At 32.0% G+C, this 18,209-nt stretch overlaps 1 protein-coding gene across 1 annotated transcript in view; it reads right to left on the bottom strand.

Annotated features, from left to right (window-relative positions):
* Positions 1-18,209, bottom strand: part of LOC111642428 (multidrug resistance-associated protein 4-like) — a 76,802-nt gene that overhangs the window by 36,744 nt on the left and 21,849 nt on the right. The window contains exons 7-17 of the mRNA XM_023388780.1: positions 17,452-17,577; positions 16,927-17,176; positions 14,206-14,319; positions 12,805-12,891; positions 11,448-11,639; positions 10,995-11,089; positions 10,447-10,533; positions 10,288-10,384; positions 8,092-8,286; positions 2,591-2,766; positions 1,419-1,699 (exon numbers count right to left, since the gene is read on the bottom strand). Coding sequence (XP_023244548.1) covers positions 1,419-1,699; positions 2,591-2,766; positions 8,092-8,286; positions 10,288-10,384; positions 10,447-10,533; positions 10,995-11,089; positions 11,448-11,639; positions 12,805-12,891; positions 14,206-14,319; positions 16,927-17,176; positions 17,452-17,577 — 1,700 coding nt within the window. The remainder of the gene's footprint in view (positions 1-1,418; positions 1,700-2,590; positions 2,767-8,091; positions 8,287-10,287; positions 10,385-10,446; positions 10,534-10,994; positions 11,090-11,447; positions 11,640-12,804; positions 12,892-14,205; positions 14,320-16,926; positions 17,177-17,451; positions 17,578-18,209) is intronic.

Below are 18,209 nucleotides of genomic sequence, written 5' to 3'. Positions count from 1 at the left end.
TTATTATTATTATATATATGTACTGTACATACATAACTTTGAGAAGATAATTCGCTTCTAACTCTTTTACTCGAAACAACAAACTATATACGTCACAGCCAAAGCACTGGTGAAGACGCCAAATTGTCTTGAGTCGAAAGTGAATTAAACCTCATAGAAACATCCGACGACAGCGTCATTCGAGAGCTTCTGACGGACTGACGACAGTGACGACGCGTGTCACGGGGGACGGGTGCGGTGAAAAGCGAGTACAAGTGGCTGAGAGATAGAATCAGTGCCTAATCCTCGTTAATCGATTCAGAACGATTTTTAAATGTTTTTTTATAAAATAAATAATATTTGCGTATGGAACTAAAGAGCCGCAGCTTCACATCCAAAGAGCCACATGTGGCTCGCGAGCCGCAGGTTGCCGACCCCTGCTATAGTACCTTCTACGTTTAATGTTAGCATACAGTTTTTAGGCTGCAAGGCTGCATCGCCCCGAAGGGTCTAAAAGAAAACGTGAGTGTAGAAAACACCAACAATTGAGTGCTGCCACAAATAGCTAAAGGTAGAAGTTGGTGCTAAGTGTATTAGATCCTGTAGATATCTTCAGGCTATCTCGTGAGTGCCATACAAATTTAAAATTATCATGAAATATATTTTCTCGTGAAGATATCGATAACAGAAAAGTACTTAAAATCCATTAAGAGTACTGTTGAAACCAAGTTGAAAAACTCGCCAAAAATGTGTAAATAAAGTATTTTCGTAAGTTGTGTCATAAGAATACTGAAAGCAGATTTGACACTAAAAGTCAACATGTAAACAAAGTGTAAATAACACAGACTACAGTTACAAAGTTTTTTAAAGAAGCAATGTCATCAGGATAATAAATTGAAAAAATACGCATTGTCACAAAAAAGGTTTTTCAGCATTACTTTCTCCCTTGTTGTTGTTGCAGTTACAATAATTTGATTGAACACCTTGAAAAAACGTTCGAGGTACAAAGAAAAGCTCAAAGCGTTTTTCTGTGGCAATGCTTATTTTTCCGATTTATAATATTGGTGACAATGATTCATCGAAAACTTTCCGTAGTTCTAGTCTGGCTAATGTGCATTTTATTGACATATTGAGTGTTACTGTCAAATCTAGTTCCACTATTCTTGTGTCACTACTTTAAAATATTTCATATGTTCAGATGATTTTGCTGAGCTTTACTTTTTTAAACTAGTTTTACCAGTCATTTTCTGTGGAATACAACATGTATTAGGCTATAGTTTCACATCAAATGCTATAATGTTAACCAGTAACAAATATTTCTGATACGAAAAATGAAAGTATAAGCAGCACATGTAGTTACGGAAGTTATATCATATCGAAAAATTTGTTTCCGAATTTCATTAATTTAATAATAAAATAAATAAATAGATTTCACATACCAACGGGATTGTTATCCAAAAATGATATCGGAGTTCGAATGATACAACGAAACATATTGTTGTGCAGCTTGAAAGAAGCAATTGTAAAGAATGTGTATACCAATAATCCAGAAGTTAACGTCGTTAGAAATACGACACATATCAATCCAACGTAAACATACATGTTGAATTCTTCACTGTGATAAAAATTTTTGTATTCAATGTTGTGAACATTACTTGTGTTAGATGTAATATTTTCGACATTCTCAATGCTGTGGCTATAAATTCTTATATCTTGCAACCTGAAAATTAAAAATAAAATAACAATTACACGTTGTAATTATTATATTTAACAGAATAAAATACAATTAAATTACTTAAGTGCATTATAGAAAGAAAATACATATAAATGATTTTGATATCTACCGAATGATGACGAAGTAATTATATCTACATAAATACATAAAGCAATTTTAGTGAAAATTTAAGCCAGATTCCCATCATTTACCATAAGATGTATAACTGTGGACGACATTGCAATCTCTTACCCTTGCGATCAATTGTATTATAGATTAATTTTGCCGGGAATATTTTCCACACATTGACATTTTTTTTCAGTCTGATAAAAATTTGCTAAGGGAATAGACGTATATCACAGAGCTTGGCACTGGAAAAAAATATCGTGTAAGTGAGATCTTGTTCCAGTTCTTACAGGCCACTCCATTAATGAAGCTGTGTTGTCAAGATGAGATTGTTATCGATGTTTTGTGAAAAAAAGTTTCAAACATTTTTCAAGATTACAAAAAAACATGTCTTCTTCACAAAAGGATTAACTAAATCTTTTTAATAATTATCACTTTAACTTTTAAATTTATAATCCAAAAATAATTTTACCTGTTTAAGATACACACTTGAAATAAATATTCATGAATTCTTTGAAAAATATTTATATCAAATTCAGATATATAACTTAAAAAATTTTATGCTGACATTTATTTTAAATGCCAAATTATAACATTCGTAAAGAAATATATTCCTTGCATCTCACAAAACTTTTCATTTATTATACATGAAACTTGTGATAATAGTGAATTGAATGTGGGTTATGTATTGTAATGATGTTTTGATTAAACATTTGATATGAAAATACAGTTGACGTGTTAAAGTATACATTAATTATAATAATATCATACCATTTGATTAGCCAATAGTCGCTGGTACTTGTAAAAGATTGCGATATAATTAACATGGATAAAATAACAATCTTGAAGAAAAGTCCCGCTCCGGCATTGACGTATGATTTATAAACTGAAATTCTTGGTTTCTTGACTCCTTCATTGTCACGTGTACTTTGGTTATTTTCCGTTTCCTAAAAGGAATAATGTTTTAAAAAATTTATAAATTATTCGTTCAATTTTGCTTAAAACTAGAATAAAATTTTTAATATGCTATTTCGAACTAAAATAACTTAAAAAGTAATTTCTTGACATAAATATAACTTAATAGGAGAATAAATATAACTTATAATAGCAGAATATATATAACTTAAATGTGTTATCCTTGTTTAATACAGATATACCTCGCCTTACGTCGGTAATTGGTTCCAGGAAAACGACGTAAGTCGAATTTACTTGTCTCCGAATCTACTTGTCACTAGGCTAAACCATAAATTACCATTCCCGGTTCTGTATTTTATTTATTAAGCTTACCAACAATTGTATTAAAGTTTAGTTTTTAATATAGTACAAAAAAAGTAATCTAAATTTACGAATGCAGGTATTGTAAATACAGTTCATACTTGATTTTATGTGCTTTAAACGCTTTTCTAGTGATATTACGACTACAATATTTGTGGCGGACAGACGTAAAGTCTAATAAAATGACTTAAACTCGATTTTTATTTTCCATATACTTTTTTGACAAACGACGTATAATCGGGAACGACGTAACTCGAAACGACGTAAGTCGAGGTATACCTGTATAGAGTAACGAAACAAACTATTCACTGTGTTGAATATTAGGTGTTTTTTCTACTCCAAAATTAACAATTAAGAAATAGGGGAATAAGAAATATCTATATCTATATCTATATATCTATATATATACGAGTTGCAAAGACCCGCTTCGCTGGGCAAAAAGTAACGATAGTGAAGATTAAGATAATTACATTATAGCCAATCTTACCCTTTTTCACAGAATGCAAGAATTAGGTCCCCCGTTTCCAGACGTTTCCAGAGAATTTTTACATGAGCATAAAAATATGTTCTATTTCCTGCAAAAGCGCAAAAAACCGCCTGTAAATTTTGCAAGCCGCTTTATATTAACACTTCCTTTGTTACTCAACACTTCCATTGTTAACATTTCCATTCTTAACACTTCCATTGTTAACACTTTCACTGTTAACACTTCCATTGTTACACATCTTCGAAGTCAACCACTTTCAAGCCTATATCTCTCGCATCCTTATAGCTATCGAGACGCAACCACCCCAATGCACGAATGGAGACTTGGGACTACTACCATATACAAACACCATTCACGTGCGATGTGTAGTTTTGGCGAAAAAGTAAAATATAGGGACATACATGTCCATTTATGGTTGACTTGGAAGATGTGTAACAATGGAAGTGTTAACAATAGTGGAAGTGTTAACAATGGAAGTGTTAACAATAGTGGAAGTGTTAACAATGGAAGTGTTGAATAACAAAGGAAGTGTTAATATAAAGCGTCATGCAAGATTTACAGGAGGTTTTTGAATTTTTGTGGGTCCTTGCAGCTAGATTCTAGATTACTTAGAAAAACAGTCTTTTATATATAAAAAAACTATATTACATACAAATAAAAACCCAGCGAAGCTGGTCATTGCACTTAGTATCTCAATAAAACATTATCATTGACAATTGAAGAATAAAATCTGTTGTATCCTAAGGTTGACGCTTTTGTAATCGAATTTCGCAGGTACAAACCAACGTTTGTACTTCCAGAAACGTTTAGAGCTCGTTTCCTGGTAATCAAATGTTTATAGAGTTGGACAATTTGAAATCTAGTGGTGCTTGGTCTGCTAACAAGTCTTTTCAATATGCCCAGGTTATACACGAGACGGACAGAAATAAAATTTTGCATGTATAACTTCAGTATTTATCTTAACAAATTTAAATTGTGATCACTGAATAAAATCACATTGTAAAAATATGTAAAAAATAATCTCCACGAATTTTCTGTCCAAGGCTTGTCGAGGTTATTTCTGGTCAGGGGAGTACGTATATGATCAAAGACTGCAGCCTGGATTCGGTTTCCTAGCACAGTGCAGACAGGCGATGTTCTGATTGAAATTACAGGCTCGTGTTTAAAGAAGTTTACGTTTTGATTCGTGTAGAATTGTCGAAGAATTATATTATTATATATAACTTACTAAACGTTGTTAAAATTCATATATGTTTTTGTTTTATTATTGTTTTTATAAAAATTATTATTATATCATTTCATAATAACCCAGTAGTGAAATTCCCTTGTATTGTCCTGTAACATGCTTGTTACATGAGATTAGAGACAATGGTCTAATCTTCGCGTGCAAATTGGTCCCGCGCTGCACGTCAATAGAGTTTACGATTGCTGTCAAATTACATCGATCTCATTTTTAATTTTCATTTTGTACTTTACGACGAGAGTTTAACATATGCGTAAATTCAATTTTCCAAACACGCACACATGAGTGTGTTTTAACCAGTTTCTGAATTTACACGTAGGTCTCTGGTTACATTCAGTGTTTTGAAAGTTTCTTGAATTTTCTTTCTCATATGACGTTGGGCATTCACGTCTTCCCTCGAACTTGCGGGATTTCAACCGCTTTACAGAACGTTACAAACATGTCACCAAATCTATGTACAGTCGACCCCCTATAACACGGTAGATACGTTCCGTCTTTTATGAAATTGATGTTTTAGGAGACCTTGCCAATCACATCCCTGTGCGTGTGCAGTTTACGGACTACGGCTGTTTAAAAGGTTTCTTCCATAAAATTAACCGATTCTAGACTAATTCGACTCAACATTTCCAAGATACGTATAGTTTTTTGGGAATAATCCATATAAACTATGCTATAAACAAAAAATTGTAGGATTACTTACTGAGTGTGTACCATTCGACTATGCCATTAGTTAAGCTTGTTTTCGTCGTGGAGCTTGTCATCGCCTGCTTCCTGATAAATTATTTTTTTTGCGAAAAATTCGCTGAACTTTGGAGACATCATTAATATTAATATAATTTTTATGGACGTTAAATAATAAATGGTTTTTGTAGATCCGCTGCTCGTTTAAACTCAACGGTTTGTACAATATCCACTGTTGGTCTAGACTGGACCAATCCTGTCGTGACACGAATCGGCGATGAAGTTTTACCGAATTATAGGAGCTTTTTTATCGTGTTTGTACGAATACTGTCGCAATTTTTTCGCCATGTTACAGGAATCCGAATTATAGGAACCCGTGTTATAGGGGGGGGGGTCGACTGTATTCGTGTCGGGTCGAAATAACAAAATCTACACCGGCTAGGCTCAGTTTAATTTTTCAGAAAATATTTAAGTTTTTAAATAATTTTGAGAAAGATTTAGGAAAAACAATAAGTGGTTCTTAACAATTTACGAGTTCACGTTTTAGAGATGTAAACTTCGATCAAAACCTCGCTATAATATTATTACTGGTATGTTGACAAATGGGTTTTTGACTAGTAACGCAATCCCTATTCTGTATTTACTTTCGTTTAAATATTCGTTTCCTATAATGTTTTCTTTTGCGGAAAAGATCAGAATATCGATTTAAAATATTTATATTTCCAATGTTCGTTTTCCATATAAAATGGCGTATTTGGTTCGAAATCGACGATATATTTTATAATCACATTCTGTAACGAAAATATTATTTACTTGTTCTTAATTAATTATAAAAATTTGAATTATTCTTAATTATTATAAAACTATAATAATAATAATATTAATAAAAATACATAGAAAGACTAAAATGCCTTCACTCTCACCATGTCCAATAGTGAAGATATTTATGTCTTTCTATGTATTGTTTCTAATGTGTAAATTCGTCAGCCAATTTTTTAAATAAAATTATAATAATACAGTATATTTTAGAATAATATTTTATAAGGAACATCATAAGAAAATTTTGTTTTTAATTTTGATCTTAGATATAAAACAGCTTTTAAAGTGTAAATTCTGTAAGAATATCTTTAATTAAGTAAGAGAAAATATAAAAAATTCTTTTAAAGACTCGAAGTATGTATGTTTGCGTACCGTTTTAAACGCACAAAAAGTGTTTAATATTCTTCCTGTATAATCAATATATATATATATAACAAAGGTAAGTGTACAATGTGCGTGCCGATAAAACTCAAAAATGAGTCCCGGTACGATAAAGGGAGTTATATGGTGTGGTAGCCCTCTATTTCCCATCCATGAAGAAGGTTCCCGTTTTTACCTGAAGGGTGCGCTGTTGAAGATATAAAGACTGGAAGTTTCGCCCTCTAGAAATGCCAGAATGTTCCAGAATGCTCCGGATTTTCTTGAACGTCGGGAACATACCGGATCATCTCTGTTGATTGTGGAACATTGGAAGCCTTTTTTGTATGGGTGGTACAACCCATTGGTGGGGGTATATAACGCAAGATTCGTCGTGGGTTCGAACGTCAGTTTCCTGTCAGTGACGAAGGAAAGAACCGAAAAAGAAGTGAAAATTCCAAATTAGTGCAGTGAGTGAATAAAAACAAACAGTGAAGTGTGAGTAGTCAAAGTGATACAGTGACTGAATATTAACCGAAAACAAAGTGTGAAAACTATGTAAAGTGTAATTAATGTATCTGTTAATAAAAAGTTGATTTGATTTCTATTTTATACAATGCCAAACTTAAACGAAGAGGAGCTCTTGCCAGTTCTGAATTTCCTTTTGAATATTAAAGTTCATATCGTCGACAATATTATTTTTATTTTCCATAATTGCCCTTTGAAATAGCCACTCCGAATAATAATAAGAAGCGCAGAACTCAAACGGTTAGAAGTTGAAGGTTGAAATTTGGTACACAGTTATGGTACGTCATGAGAACGTACACAAAGAAGGGATTTTTCGAAATTCCCTTTACGGGGAGAGGTTGTTAACAATAAAACTATTAACAATGAAAGATGTTAAGTAACAATTGAAGTGTTAAGAGACAGCGACGTGATAGATTTATAAGCGCAAATGCAGTTTTTAGCGTTTTTGCAAGAAATCGAACATATTTTTAGACCCATCAAAAAATTGATCAAATTGAAAACAGTTAGTTTGATTCTCAGAAATTCTCATGATTCTTGGCGGTAGGTGTTATATAACAATTACTATGGTCATTAAAATACTGAATATAAATGGGGTTTGCTTGTAAAACCTGCGCGGGCGAAGTCGCGGGAAACAGCTAGTGTTAATATAAATACGTCCATTAATGTTAGTATTACTCATTCAAAAAGTTGATATTGAAAAATTTTCGAAATAAATCGATAATAGTAATTTTTTCCTAGAATCGCATTATTATTTGATATGTTTAAAAATTTATCATGTTCAAAACTTGAAGAAATGAAATTCGAGAAATGAAAACTGCTGAACATCAGTTATTCCATTCTGAAAATTTTCACTCAAATAATTACTTAATAAATAATTCTCACCTCATTACTCTTGTTTCTGTCGTCAATGTCATCATTCATATCACATTGAAAACTTTCAATTTCATCATCATTATCATTAAAAACCGCACTCTCTAAATCAATGCTGTTTTCAGAGACTTCTTCTTTTTGTAATATTCCTGTATGCATTTCTAAATTTTCCAATTGTTTAAAATTTCCAATAAATTCACATTTCCCCTAAAATATATCGGGTATATAAATACAATTGTCTCTATGTTTTTAAAGTTATAAATAAAAATATTGTACATCTAAAAATGTACACAAATTGAATTTTGAAATGTTATTATTGTATATTAATATTTACTGAATTTATCAGTAACAATTATCTCTAAAACGTGAACATCGAACGTCGATGTTGTAAGCAGCGCTCGACGATCGCCGTTCACGTTTTAGAAATGAAAACATCGGCCACATCCTCGCTATAATCTTATTACTGGTATGGTCTGGTTTTTGAATTGGTAATGCAATCCCTATTCCGTATTTACTTCTGTAAACAGAAAAAAAACAATGTAACTGTTTTCAAACCCACCACTGTGCATTGGATATAAATCACTAAACACCAGTCTTTTGTCACCGATTTTTGCTTCATTCACAACTGGTTTGATGTAGTTTCACAAATTTTCAACTCATATCTACACTGAAATAACTGCCATTCTTCTGAAAACAGCCACTGAAAAATTTTTTATGGTACATAGTTGATATATTGTCCATATACGAGGATCGTCCCAGAAGTACCTGACATAGATGGCGGTACTTGTTTGAAAAAATCGACTGTGTTCGAAAGTATCAACCTTATAAAGCTTAAGTTTGAAGTTTGACGACGTTACGTTGTATAGTATTTTTTAGCAGCCATAAATATTGAACAATCTCAGTGAATTTGTAAACATGGAAAAAATTTGTCATCTTACAATCAAATACAATACTTTCATTTGAAAAGTTTCAGTTCAACCAATATTAAAGCTGAACTAGATTCTACTCTGGGGGAGTCTGCTCCCTCGTTTACGACAATAAAATATTGGGTGGCAGAGTTTAAACGAGGCCGTACGAGCTGCCAAGACGAACATCGTAGTGGTCGACCAAGTGAGGTGACCATGCCAGAAATGTTGAAAAAATCCACAAAATTGTATTGGAAGACAGTCGACTCAAAGTGCGAAGGCTAGCAGAAATGGTAGGCATTTCAAAAAGTGCTGTACATCGCCTTTTAACTGAAAATTTAGACATGAGAAAGCTGTGCGCAAGATGGGTCCCGCGTTTCCTCACAATGGGCCAAAAACAGCGTCATAAGGATGTTTCAATCGAGTCTTTGGCAATGTTTCGCAGCAACAAAGCCGAGTTTTTGCGTCGATTCATAACCATGGATGAAAGCTGGGTCCATCACTTCACACCTGAATCGAAAGAACAGTCAAAACAATGAACTGAAAGGGGAGAATCAGCTCCAATGAAGGCGAAAAGAGTTCCATTTGCTGGCAAGGTCATAGCGTCAGTTTTTTGGGATTCACCCAGGAAAAACAATCAACGGCAATATTATGCGAACTTATTGCAGCGCTTGAGTGATGAAATCAAGAAAAAACGGCCACATTTGGCGAAAAAGAAAGTGTTGTTTTATCAAGACAACGCACCAGTTCACACATCCGTTATTGCGATGGCCAAAATCAATGAGTTAAGGATCAAATTGCTTCCTCATGCACCCTATTGGCCAGATTTAGCCCCGTCGGATTATTTTCTCTTTTCAAACTTAAAATAATGGCTTGGTGATAAAAGATTTGCCAACAATGAAGAGGTGGAGTCTGCGGTTGATGGCTATTTTGAGAAGCTCGACAGTTCTCACTATAAACAGGGGATCGAAGCTATTGTACATTGCTGGAAAAAGTGTATCGAGCTACAAAGAGACTATGTCGAAAAATAAAGATATGTTTTACCAAATTTTTTGTGTCTATTTTGTTAGGTCGGGTACTTCTGGGACTATCCTCATAGTATGCAGTATACTATTGTGCAATTATTATATATTATTTTTGTGGTTGGTTATTTAATCAGTTCAATGAACGTCGTTACATTTTGTGTTGATTATTTTGAACTTTCGTGTTAAAATTCATTCGTTGTTAAAATAAATTAAGAATGTCGTTATTATCGTAAAAAGTAATTTATAAAACAAAACTAATAAACAATTAACGTATTCACCTTTTTTAACGCTAAAATTTTACACGCAGAGTTTAAAAATTGTATTTGATGCGTAACTAAAATGCATATCTTGTCCTTCAAATATTCCATTATACACCTGAAACAGATTAAAAGATAAAATGTATTGGAACATTCAAATGGTATATATTAAATAATTACTTTTCGAAGATATGTTTTGCCACTGGTACATCAACAGCACTCAGTGGATCATCCAGGAGGAAAATATCGGCATCCACATATAGCGCTCTGGAAAATATAAACATGTATCATCATTAAAAAATAAATACAATCGATCTTATTCTATCGTTTAATAGTATTTTTCGTGTTTTATATTACGAAGTAAAACAGAAAGCGTCAAACAAAGTATAGAACACCAGCACACGATGCCCCTTCTACCAGGTCAAAAATAACCAGTCTAAAGTGGTTTATTTGATAACAGATAAATATTTTATTTGTTTTACTTTTAACAAATACACCACGGGGAATTTAGAAAATGTCAGTGAGAAGTGAAACTATAGCCTATAGGTTTCGGGTGATTATTTTTATCAGGATGTAATGAGTATAATCAAAACTATTATACTTATTAACACTATTTGAATTTCATTAATCTGTATTTATTATTGCGGTATATTTGTCTTATTCTTATTAAAATTGTACTTTTATATATTCACACGTAAAAATATAGTTTTAGGAAAGACCTGTCTTACCTTGCTAAATTAATTCTTGCCTTCTGTCCACCGCTCATTATCACTCCTTTCTCTCCTACGATTGTCATATCTCCTTTAGGAAATAAGCTAATATCCTAAAAATAGTAAAAATAAATATAGAAGATAATTATGTTCAATTTAATGTGCATTGACAACTTTACTAAAATTAAACATAACTATTGATTTCTAAACGTATTTGACTTATGGATGGTGTTTTGATAGTTAAATTTGTTTATTTTGTATTCAAAATCACTATTACGGCTAATAATATTTAATTTTATATCATTCCTGCTATAACCGTTTTATATTAAAGTCCAACACTAAAAATCGGCATTTTTATTTAACTTTTTTATAAAAAAAAGATTGCTTTTGTACTCTTGATAAAATCACTTTTCGTCCAGAAAGGAAGTAAGGAATCCAAAGTATAATTTTCAAGAGTAAAAATCATCTTACCTTTTCTAGAGCCGTTATATGCAAGATTTTTCTATATTTGTCTTCTTGATATTCTTCTCCAAACAATATATTTTCTCTGATAGTTGCGTTGAACACCCAAGCTTCTTGAGAAGCGTAAGCGATCTTTCCTTTTACAGACACTTCACCGGAAGTAATTGGAATCTCTCCCAACACGGACATTAGTAAAGACGACTATCGAAATTAATGTCGTTTCATTATTGGTAACGAAATGTTTTGCATAAATTATATAAGTACATAAACATTTTAACAGTATTAACGTATTTGTGTAAAAATATTATCTCAATTATTAACTGCTTTCTTTTAAAACGCATGTAATGTAAAGAGGCGACACAACATAATCTATGAATTCCTAACAGAAACTCTAACAGCACATTCATGAATCTCTAAGATTTTACCTGCAAACAATCTTTCGTAGGATACATCAATTAACACATAACAAAAATTAAATTATGCGTGCAGAATATTATTGCGACAACCTTCGACGTATTTATGAATAAATCTCTGATCTATGCCAAAAACTAATCTGTCATACATATAATCAAACTAAAAAGTAATGATATCAATAGAATCACGCACTCAATAGTTAAACATACTAGAAGATACAATCTAATCTCTATTTAAGATGTGTCCAATGAAATTTCAAATTGGAAGTCAAATATGATTCTACAGTTCTGTATTTCATAACAACTACAAAGAGTTTATAAAAACAGATTGCAGACATTTTTAAAAAATAAATTGTTATAATGTTAAAAAATTAGAAATTATGCAATAAGAATAACTTTTATGTTATGAATATTTTTAGAAAATTTTCTAAGACGAAAGTGAAGTAATAAAAATTTTGGTGTTGATAATTTTAGAAAAATATTCATGTCTAAATTCGATGTGTTAGATGAACAAAGACTTCAGCACGTAATTATACACTCCTACATTCAGTTATTCGATCATTTTCACTTGTTATTAGTCAGTTCGTTTTATGTAAACAAAAACGTAACAGAAGATTTTATAAGGAATTAAGCACACGAGTTACATAATACAAATACTTGTCCAACAAGTTATCTTTTTCGTAGGCCTACGTGACATAAATAAGATTTGCCGTTTTGTTTGATAAGTTCAAAAAATGTATATTTTCTCGTCAAAAATTAAAATCAAATCAAAATAGAATTAAGAACAGATAAAATTATTTATACAAGAGGTAAAATTACAAAATTTTGAAAATTTATTTTATTATAAACAAAAAAATGTAATTGTTTACTTATAATTTATATTAATGTTTTTATACAATCTTAAAATTATAAAGCGTATAATTTTAATTTAAAATTTAAAACAAGATAATTACCTTCCCTGATCCAACAGGACCTATAACAATTAATAATTCTCTCGGTTGGATGTTTAGTGATATCCCATTTAATGTTGGTTCGAATTTCTATTTTTAAAAAAAGCAGAGTTATTACAATATTCACAGCTAACGTTAAAAGTTATAAATCAGAAATATTAATAATAAACAATTAATTAATTTATGATAATGTCTCAGGCAAGCCAGAATATCACAGTGAACACACTGTCTTTCTACACAGAAAACGTGCATTGAGCTTGAAGACAAAAGAAATTTGTGGAAGCCTCTACGATGGTTTAAAGCTAGAAAGCTAAATAAATAAAAACCTGTATTAAAACCAAGGACAATGCTCATTCGGTACATTCACAATACCATAAAATTCTTATAGAAAGCATCTATCGGGAAGAAGAGAAGTCTTCCAAGTAACAATGTTTCATTTCTATCCTCTACAATGAAAGGCCAGGAATTTCTTCACTTGACTTGGCTTATATCAGAAATGAGACGCCCGGAAAGCCGTGGAATGTCGAAATAGTAACTCTAGAAGAGTCAGATGTTGAGCAGGCATCAAGTTCTAACAGACACAACTGATTACAAATATAATAATTATTCTTTGAGAGCGCTTCTTGGTCGTTTGAGATAGATTTTAATAGTATCCTGTAAGATGCAGATTTTTGTTTACACTAAGATTTGCCATTTATAAACCACCCATTTTTAAAACATTGTGAATTTTTAATATGCTTAATGCAACGTTATCTAAATTTTACTAATAAACAAACTGATTAACGCTAACTAAAAAAAATAAATATTTTATCTTTACCTGCTGTAACACAACCAGAGTATGACTCATTAAATTTATTCTCATTTTACTTAATTTAAATACGTGATATCCTATGACACGGTTCCACGCAAACGCAATACATTTTATGACAAGCGCCTCAAGCAGCATGTCGTCAACGGTTCTACGATGACAGGCGGATTGACACTCAATCCGTAAAATCTCATGTGGTTATTTACTTATCCACTCGAAAGTCAAAATAACTCTTGTTTCGGTTCAAACCTTAAAAATTGTTGCTAATTAATTTATCACTTTATCAGACATAAATTTTAAAAAGCCAGTGACGATCACAACATTCTACGTAAAAATCCTTTTAATCGATATTATACTTATGTCTACTTTGCACATTCCTGTGTACCGACGGAGAGTCTTAATTCACCGGAATTTTCCGAAGTAGACACAAGCATAATATAAATAATTCAAGACGAAAGAATATAGTAACCTTCTAGTTAATGATTCTTGTTGTTATTATTATTAATTAATCGATTTTAAAATAATCAAGTTAAACAAATCGTAAAAAACATTATTTTTATTAAACAACTTATATTAAATTTAAAGCCATGTCTTACGTTTTTCCATGCAGCTGTGACACTATCTATTCGTATTTGGTATTCGGTTGAATTTTCACTTTCTCCTGTTGTTTTGACTGCATTGTTTTCTCTTTCTTGAAGGAGGAGAAAATCCTAAGTTGAATTTTTGAAAATGTTAGAGTTTTAAATAGAAGTTTGTGCACAAGCTGAATATAAACAAGGCAATTAAGTCGGTTTTCGACTTCTCCACAATAAGCAATTGAAGAATTTCAGAAATTTTTTATACAGCTGATTTATCGATAAACTGTTAAGTGTTTAAGTTAATTTTCAAATTTTGTTTTATGTTGGTAAAACTTGTGCTGAATAATTGGAAAATAGTCAAATAAGTTATTAAAACAGCGATCAAGCCAAATTTTTCACTCTTGGAACTGCTGAAGAGTATTGATAATGTCAGGCTATCATTCTGGGCAATATGGGATAGATTTCAAGAAAGCCAGTATCCGATAATTCATTTAAATAATACAGTAGACCCCCTATAATACGGTAGACACGTTCCGTTTTATATGACTTACGCGCCGTACAAGTCACTTAAATACATGAGCCAATCACAGCCTGGCACGTGTGCAGTTTAGTGGCTAATACGCATAATTTTTTGGAAGTAATCCATATAAACTATGCTATAAACAAAAAATTGTACGATTATTTACCGAGTGTGCACCGTTCGACAACGCCATTGCTTAAGCTTGTTTTCGTCGTGGAGCGGCGCATCTAACGGTGGGCGCATGTTTCCTGATAAGTTATTTTTCTGCGAAAAATTCGCTTGACGTTGGAGAAATGATTAATCTGGACGTGTGTGTCCATATATTTCACTTTTTCGCCAAAACTACACATCGCACGTGAATGGTGTTTGTATGTAGTAGTAGCCCCAAGTCTCCATTCGTGCACAGGGGTGGTTGCGTCTCGATAGCTATAAGGGTGCGGGAGATATGAGGCTGAAAGTGGTTCAAAGTGGCTTTCTATTTCGAATGTTTTGTTCGAATTTGTTCGAATTACATTCAAACATAAAATTCGATTATTGGTTCGATTATAGAACGATTGTAAACGTTCCAGAAAGGTTGAAAATAGTTCGTTTGACTAAACGTAAAAATTCTCTAATTAGTCTGGAAACGAGGAACCTAATTCTTGCATTCTGTGAAAACGGGTAAGATTGGCTATAATGTAATTATCTTAATCTTCACTATCGTTACTTTTTGCCTACAAATAAAAACCCTGCGAAGTGGGTCCTTGCAGCTAGTATAAACATAATTTTTATGGCCGTTAAATAATGAATGGTTTTCAGTAGGTCTGCTGCTAGTTGAAACTCAACGGTTCGTGCAATATTTGTTATTGGTCTAGATTCGACCAATCCTGTTGCGACACGAGTCGGCGATGATGTTTTAACGTGTTATACAAGTCTCCTGTAGCGTGTTATATGAACACGTTCGCAATTTTTTCGCCGTGTTATAGGAATCAGTTTTATATGAACCCGTGTTATAGGGGATGTACTGTAATCGATTGAGAAAACCCATCATATATAACCTTCACGTCAGTCGCTATGGGCTTGGTCAAACGCGGATTTGCATAAAAAGCGCATTTAAAAACCATTACAAGATAAAAGAGTTTAAGAAAAACATTGAAAACTTCTAATCGCCTTACAACAATAGAGAACAACGTATTCTGATCGTATTTCTTAAAGTAGTTTTAATCAACTTGCTTTAGATTGCTGGGTGATACTCTGTTACTGTAAGAATTTTTGTATACAAAGCAAGCTGACATAAATATACATAAATAAATTAATATATATAAATTTAAATTAAGATATAAATTAATACATTCTAAAACGTATTAATTTATATTTATTGTTTTTTTTCTGAAACTAATTTCAGCAAACAATAACACTTAAAAAATTAGTATCTTATGTCTGTCATCACTTGACATTCGTTAATCTTAAATGATTCAATCTCGTTTACAGAATACAGATTTGCATGATACATGGAAAAGTTGGTAAATAAAAACGATTTCATACACAAGTGGAATCATTTTACAGTTTTGCGTTGAAAATATTTCGGGTCCGTGGTAGAATTTAACAGAAAGTATTGTTTATTCAGTAATTTTTCTCGTCTAGCCAGATTTTTAATCTATATATATAACCTATTCAACGGGTATCCGTCTGTCTGTAACGGACACTAGAGGCGCCCCTATCCTGTGTCATATTTCAAACATTCAAATTAACAATTTTAATTCTTATTTAAATTAACAATATGAATTATTATTATTCATTTGGCCAATAAATTATTATTTGGTCAATATAACAATATAAATAATTCAGTACATTTGTAATAGGAATTTATTATTTCAGAGGCTTATATCTGGCGAAGGGTCGAGAGTAGAGGTATGGTTCCTTTGCCTTTATTGTTTGCACAGGTGGCTACAGTTTGGGGGGGGGTCGCCACCTCTTCACCTAATCTTACCATTGTGACTTTAACAGAGCTGTAGAGCATATTGATAGGAACAAAAACGTCAAAGGAACCGTGCTTCATGGAAATTTGTAAACAACGCCCACTAGGGGGCGTCCCGGACTACTACTTTATTCAGATTTCGCTATGGTGGAGTTTTAATATTTGATATCTTAATAATTATATGTTGATATTTTCGAATTATTTCTAAATTAGTATTGCTATAATATAATATAAAAAGAATACTTTTAAAATTGTTCATTACCTGTATCCTTTTTAACGAAACAAAAATTTCTGCAACAAAACCCACTGCTTGAGAAAACAGATTGGCAATGTTGCTGTAGATATACATTGAAAATGTCATTGTGACGAATATAATTTCGGCATTTAGTTGTCCTCCATTTAAAAAGAATGCGAGATATGAGAGGAGAATGAATAATTTCGACATAGGATATGCCAATATATACGATATTCCGCTTGCATATAAAAACATTCGAATTTTTTTCATTTCTTTCCTGCAAATAGAAACAATTTATTAAAACAATTGCAGTGCTTTGAAAATAATTTTCTAAAGCTGATTAGAGTATCGAAATTACAATAAAACCAGTGTAAACAGGAATCCGATGGTGTCAAATATTTTCTGAAGTTTGTGGCTTATGCTCTGAATAGGGTTTACTTTTTAAAACAAAAATACGTTTTTGAGAAGATTTTATTATTTTCTGTTTAAGCAGTTACTCGTTTTATTTTGGTTCCATTTTAAACAGGTTTTACTGTATTTCATTGCACTTACATTCTGATTTTTTTTATTAATGCGGCATATGGCAATTCCCAGGTGTACATTTTTATTAATCTCATATCAGCAATCATCTCGTTCAACAGATTCAATCTTTCGTCTCCCAATACAGCTGCTTGTAATCTATTACGAAATTATATATGCATTTATGAAATGATATTAAATTAAATACTGGACGTATATTCTATATCTAAAAACAGTGTTACATTTAAGCGAAGCCTTTATTTTGTAGCACTGAATATTATAAGAGTTTTGTTTATGCTATTTCAATAACTTTTTATACTAAACTTCCCTGAAAAAAAGCAAACACGATATGCAAATTCTCAGATAAAGAGCGAATGTGTAAGCTTCATTAGATAAATTTTTTGTATAATTTCAGTGTGATAAGCAAATATTGAGACACGAGTACAATACACATTGATTTTGTTTGAAATATCCAAATCAAATTATACTTACAAACAGGTGTTTAATACTGTGTTTTTATAACTCATTTACGAACATGACAGTAAAATTGCAAAATAGCCAGTTTGTACGGTATGTCTCAAAGAAGTCATTTCGATGATGGTGAAAGGTGGCTGGCAAGCATTGGGTAGGCTAGAATCCGGTCAAGCTATTGGAAAAGCTGCTCCATTTTTCAGTCTGCCATTTTGTAATTTCATTCGTGCACCCTATTGCAAGTTATTGGAAAAGGAAGCAGAAGGCCGGCTTGAGTCACTCTCGAGTTAGAACATCTTCCGATGACTGCTACTTAGTAT

Source organism: Centruroides sculpturatus, unplaced genomic scaffold (assembly GCF_000671375.1).
Source record: "Centruroides sculpturatus isolate CEXI.00-Female unplaced genomic scaffold, Cexi_2.0 scaffold1219, whole genome shotgun sequence".
NCBI lineage: Eukaryota > Metazoa > Arthropoda > Arachnida > Scorpiones > Buthidae > Centruroides > Centruroides sculpturatus.
This window is presented reverse-complemented; position numbering and strand designations above follow the sequence as displayed.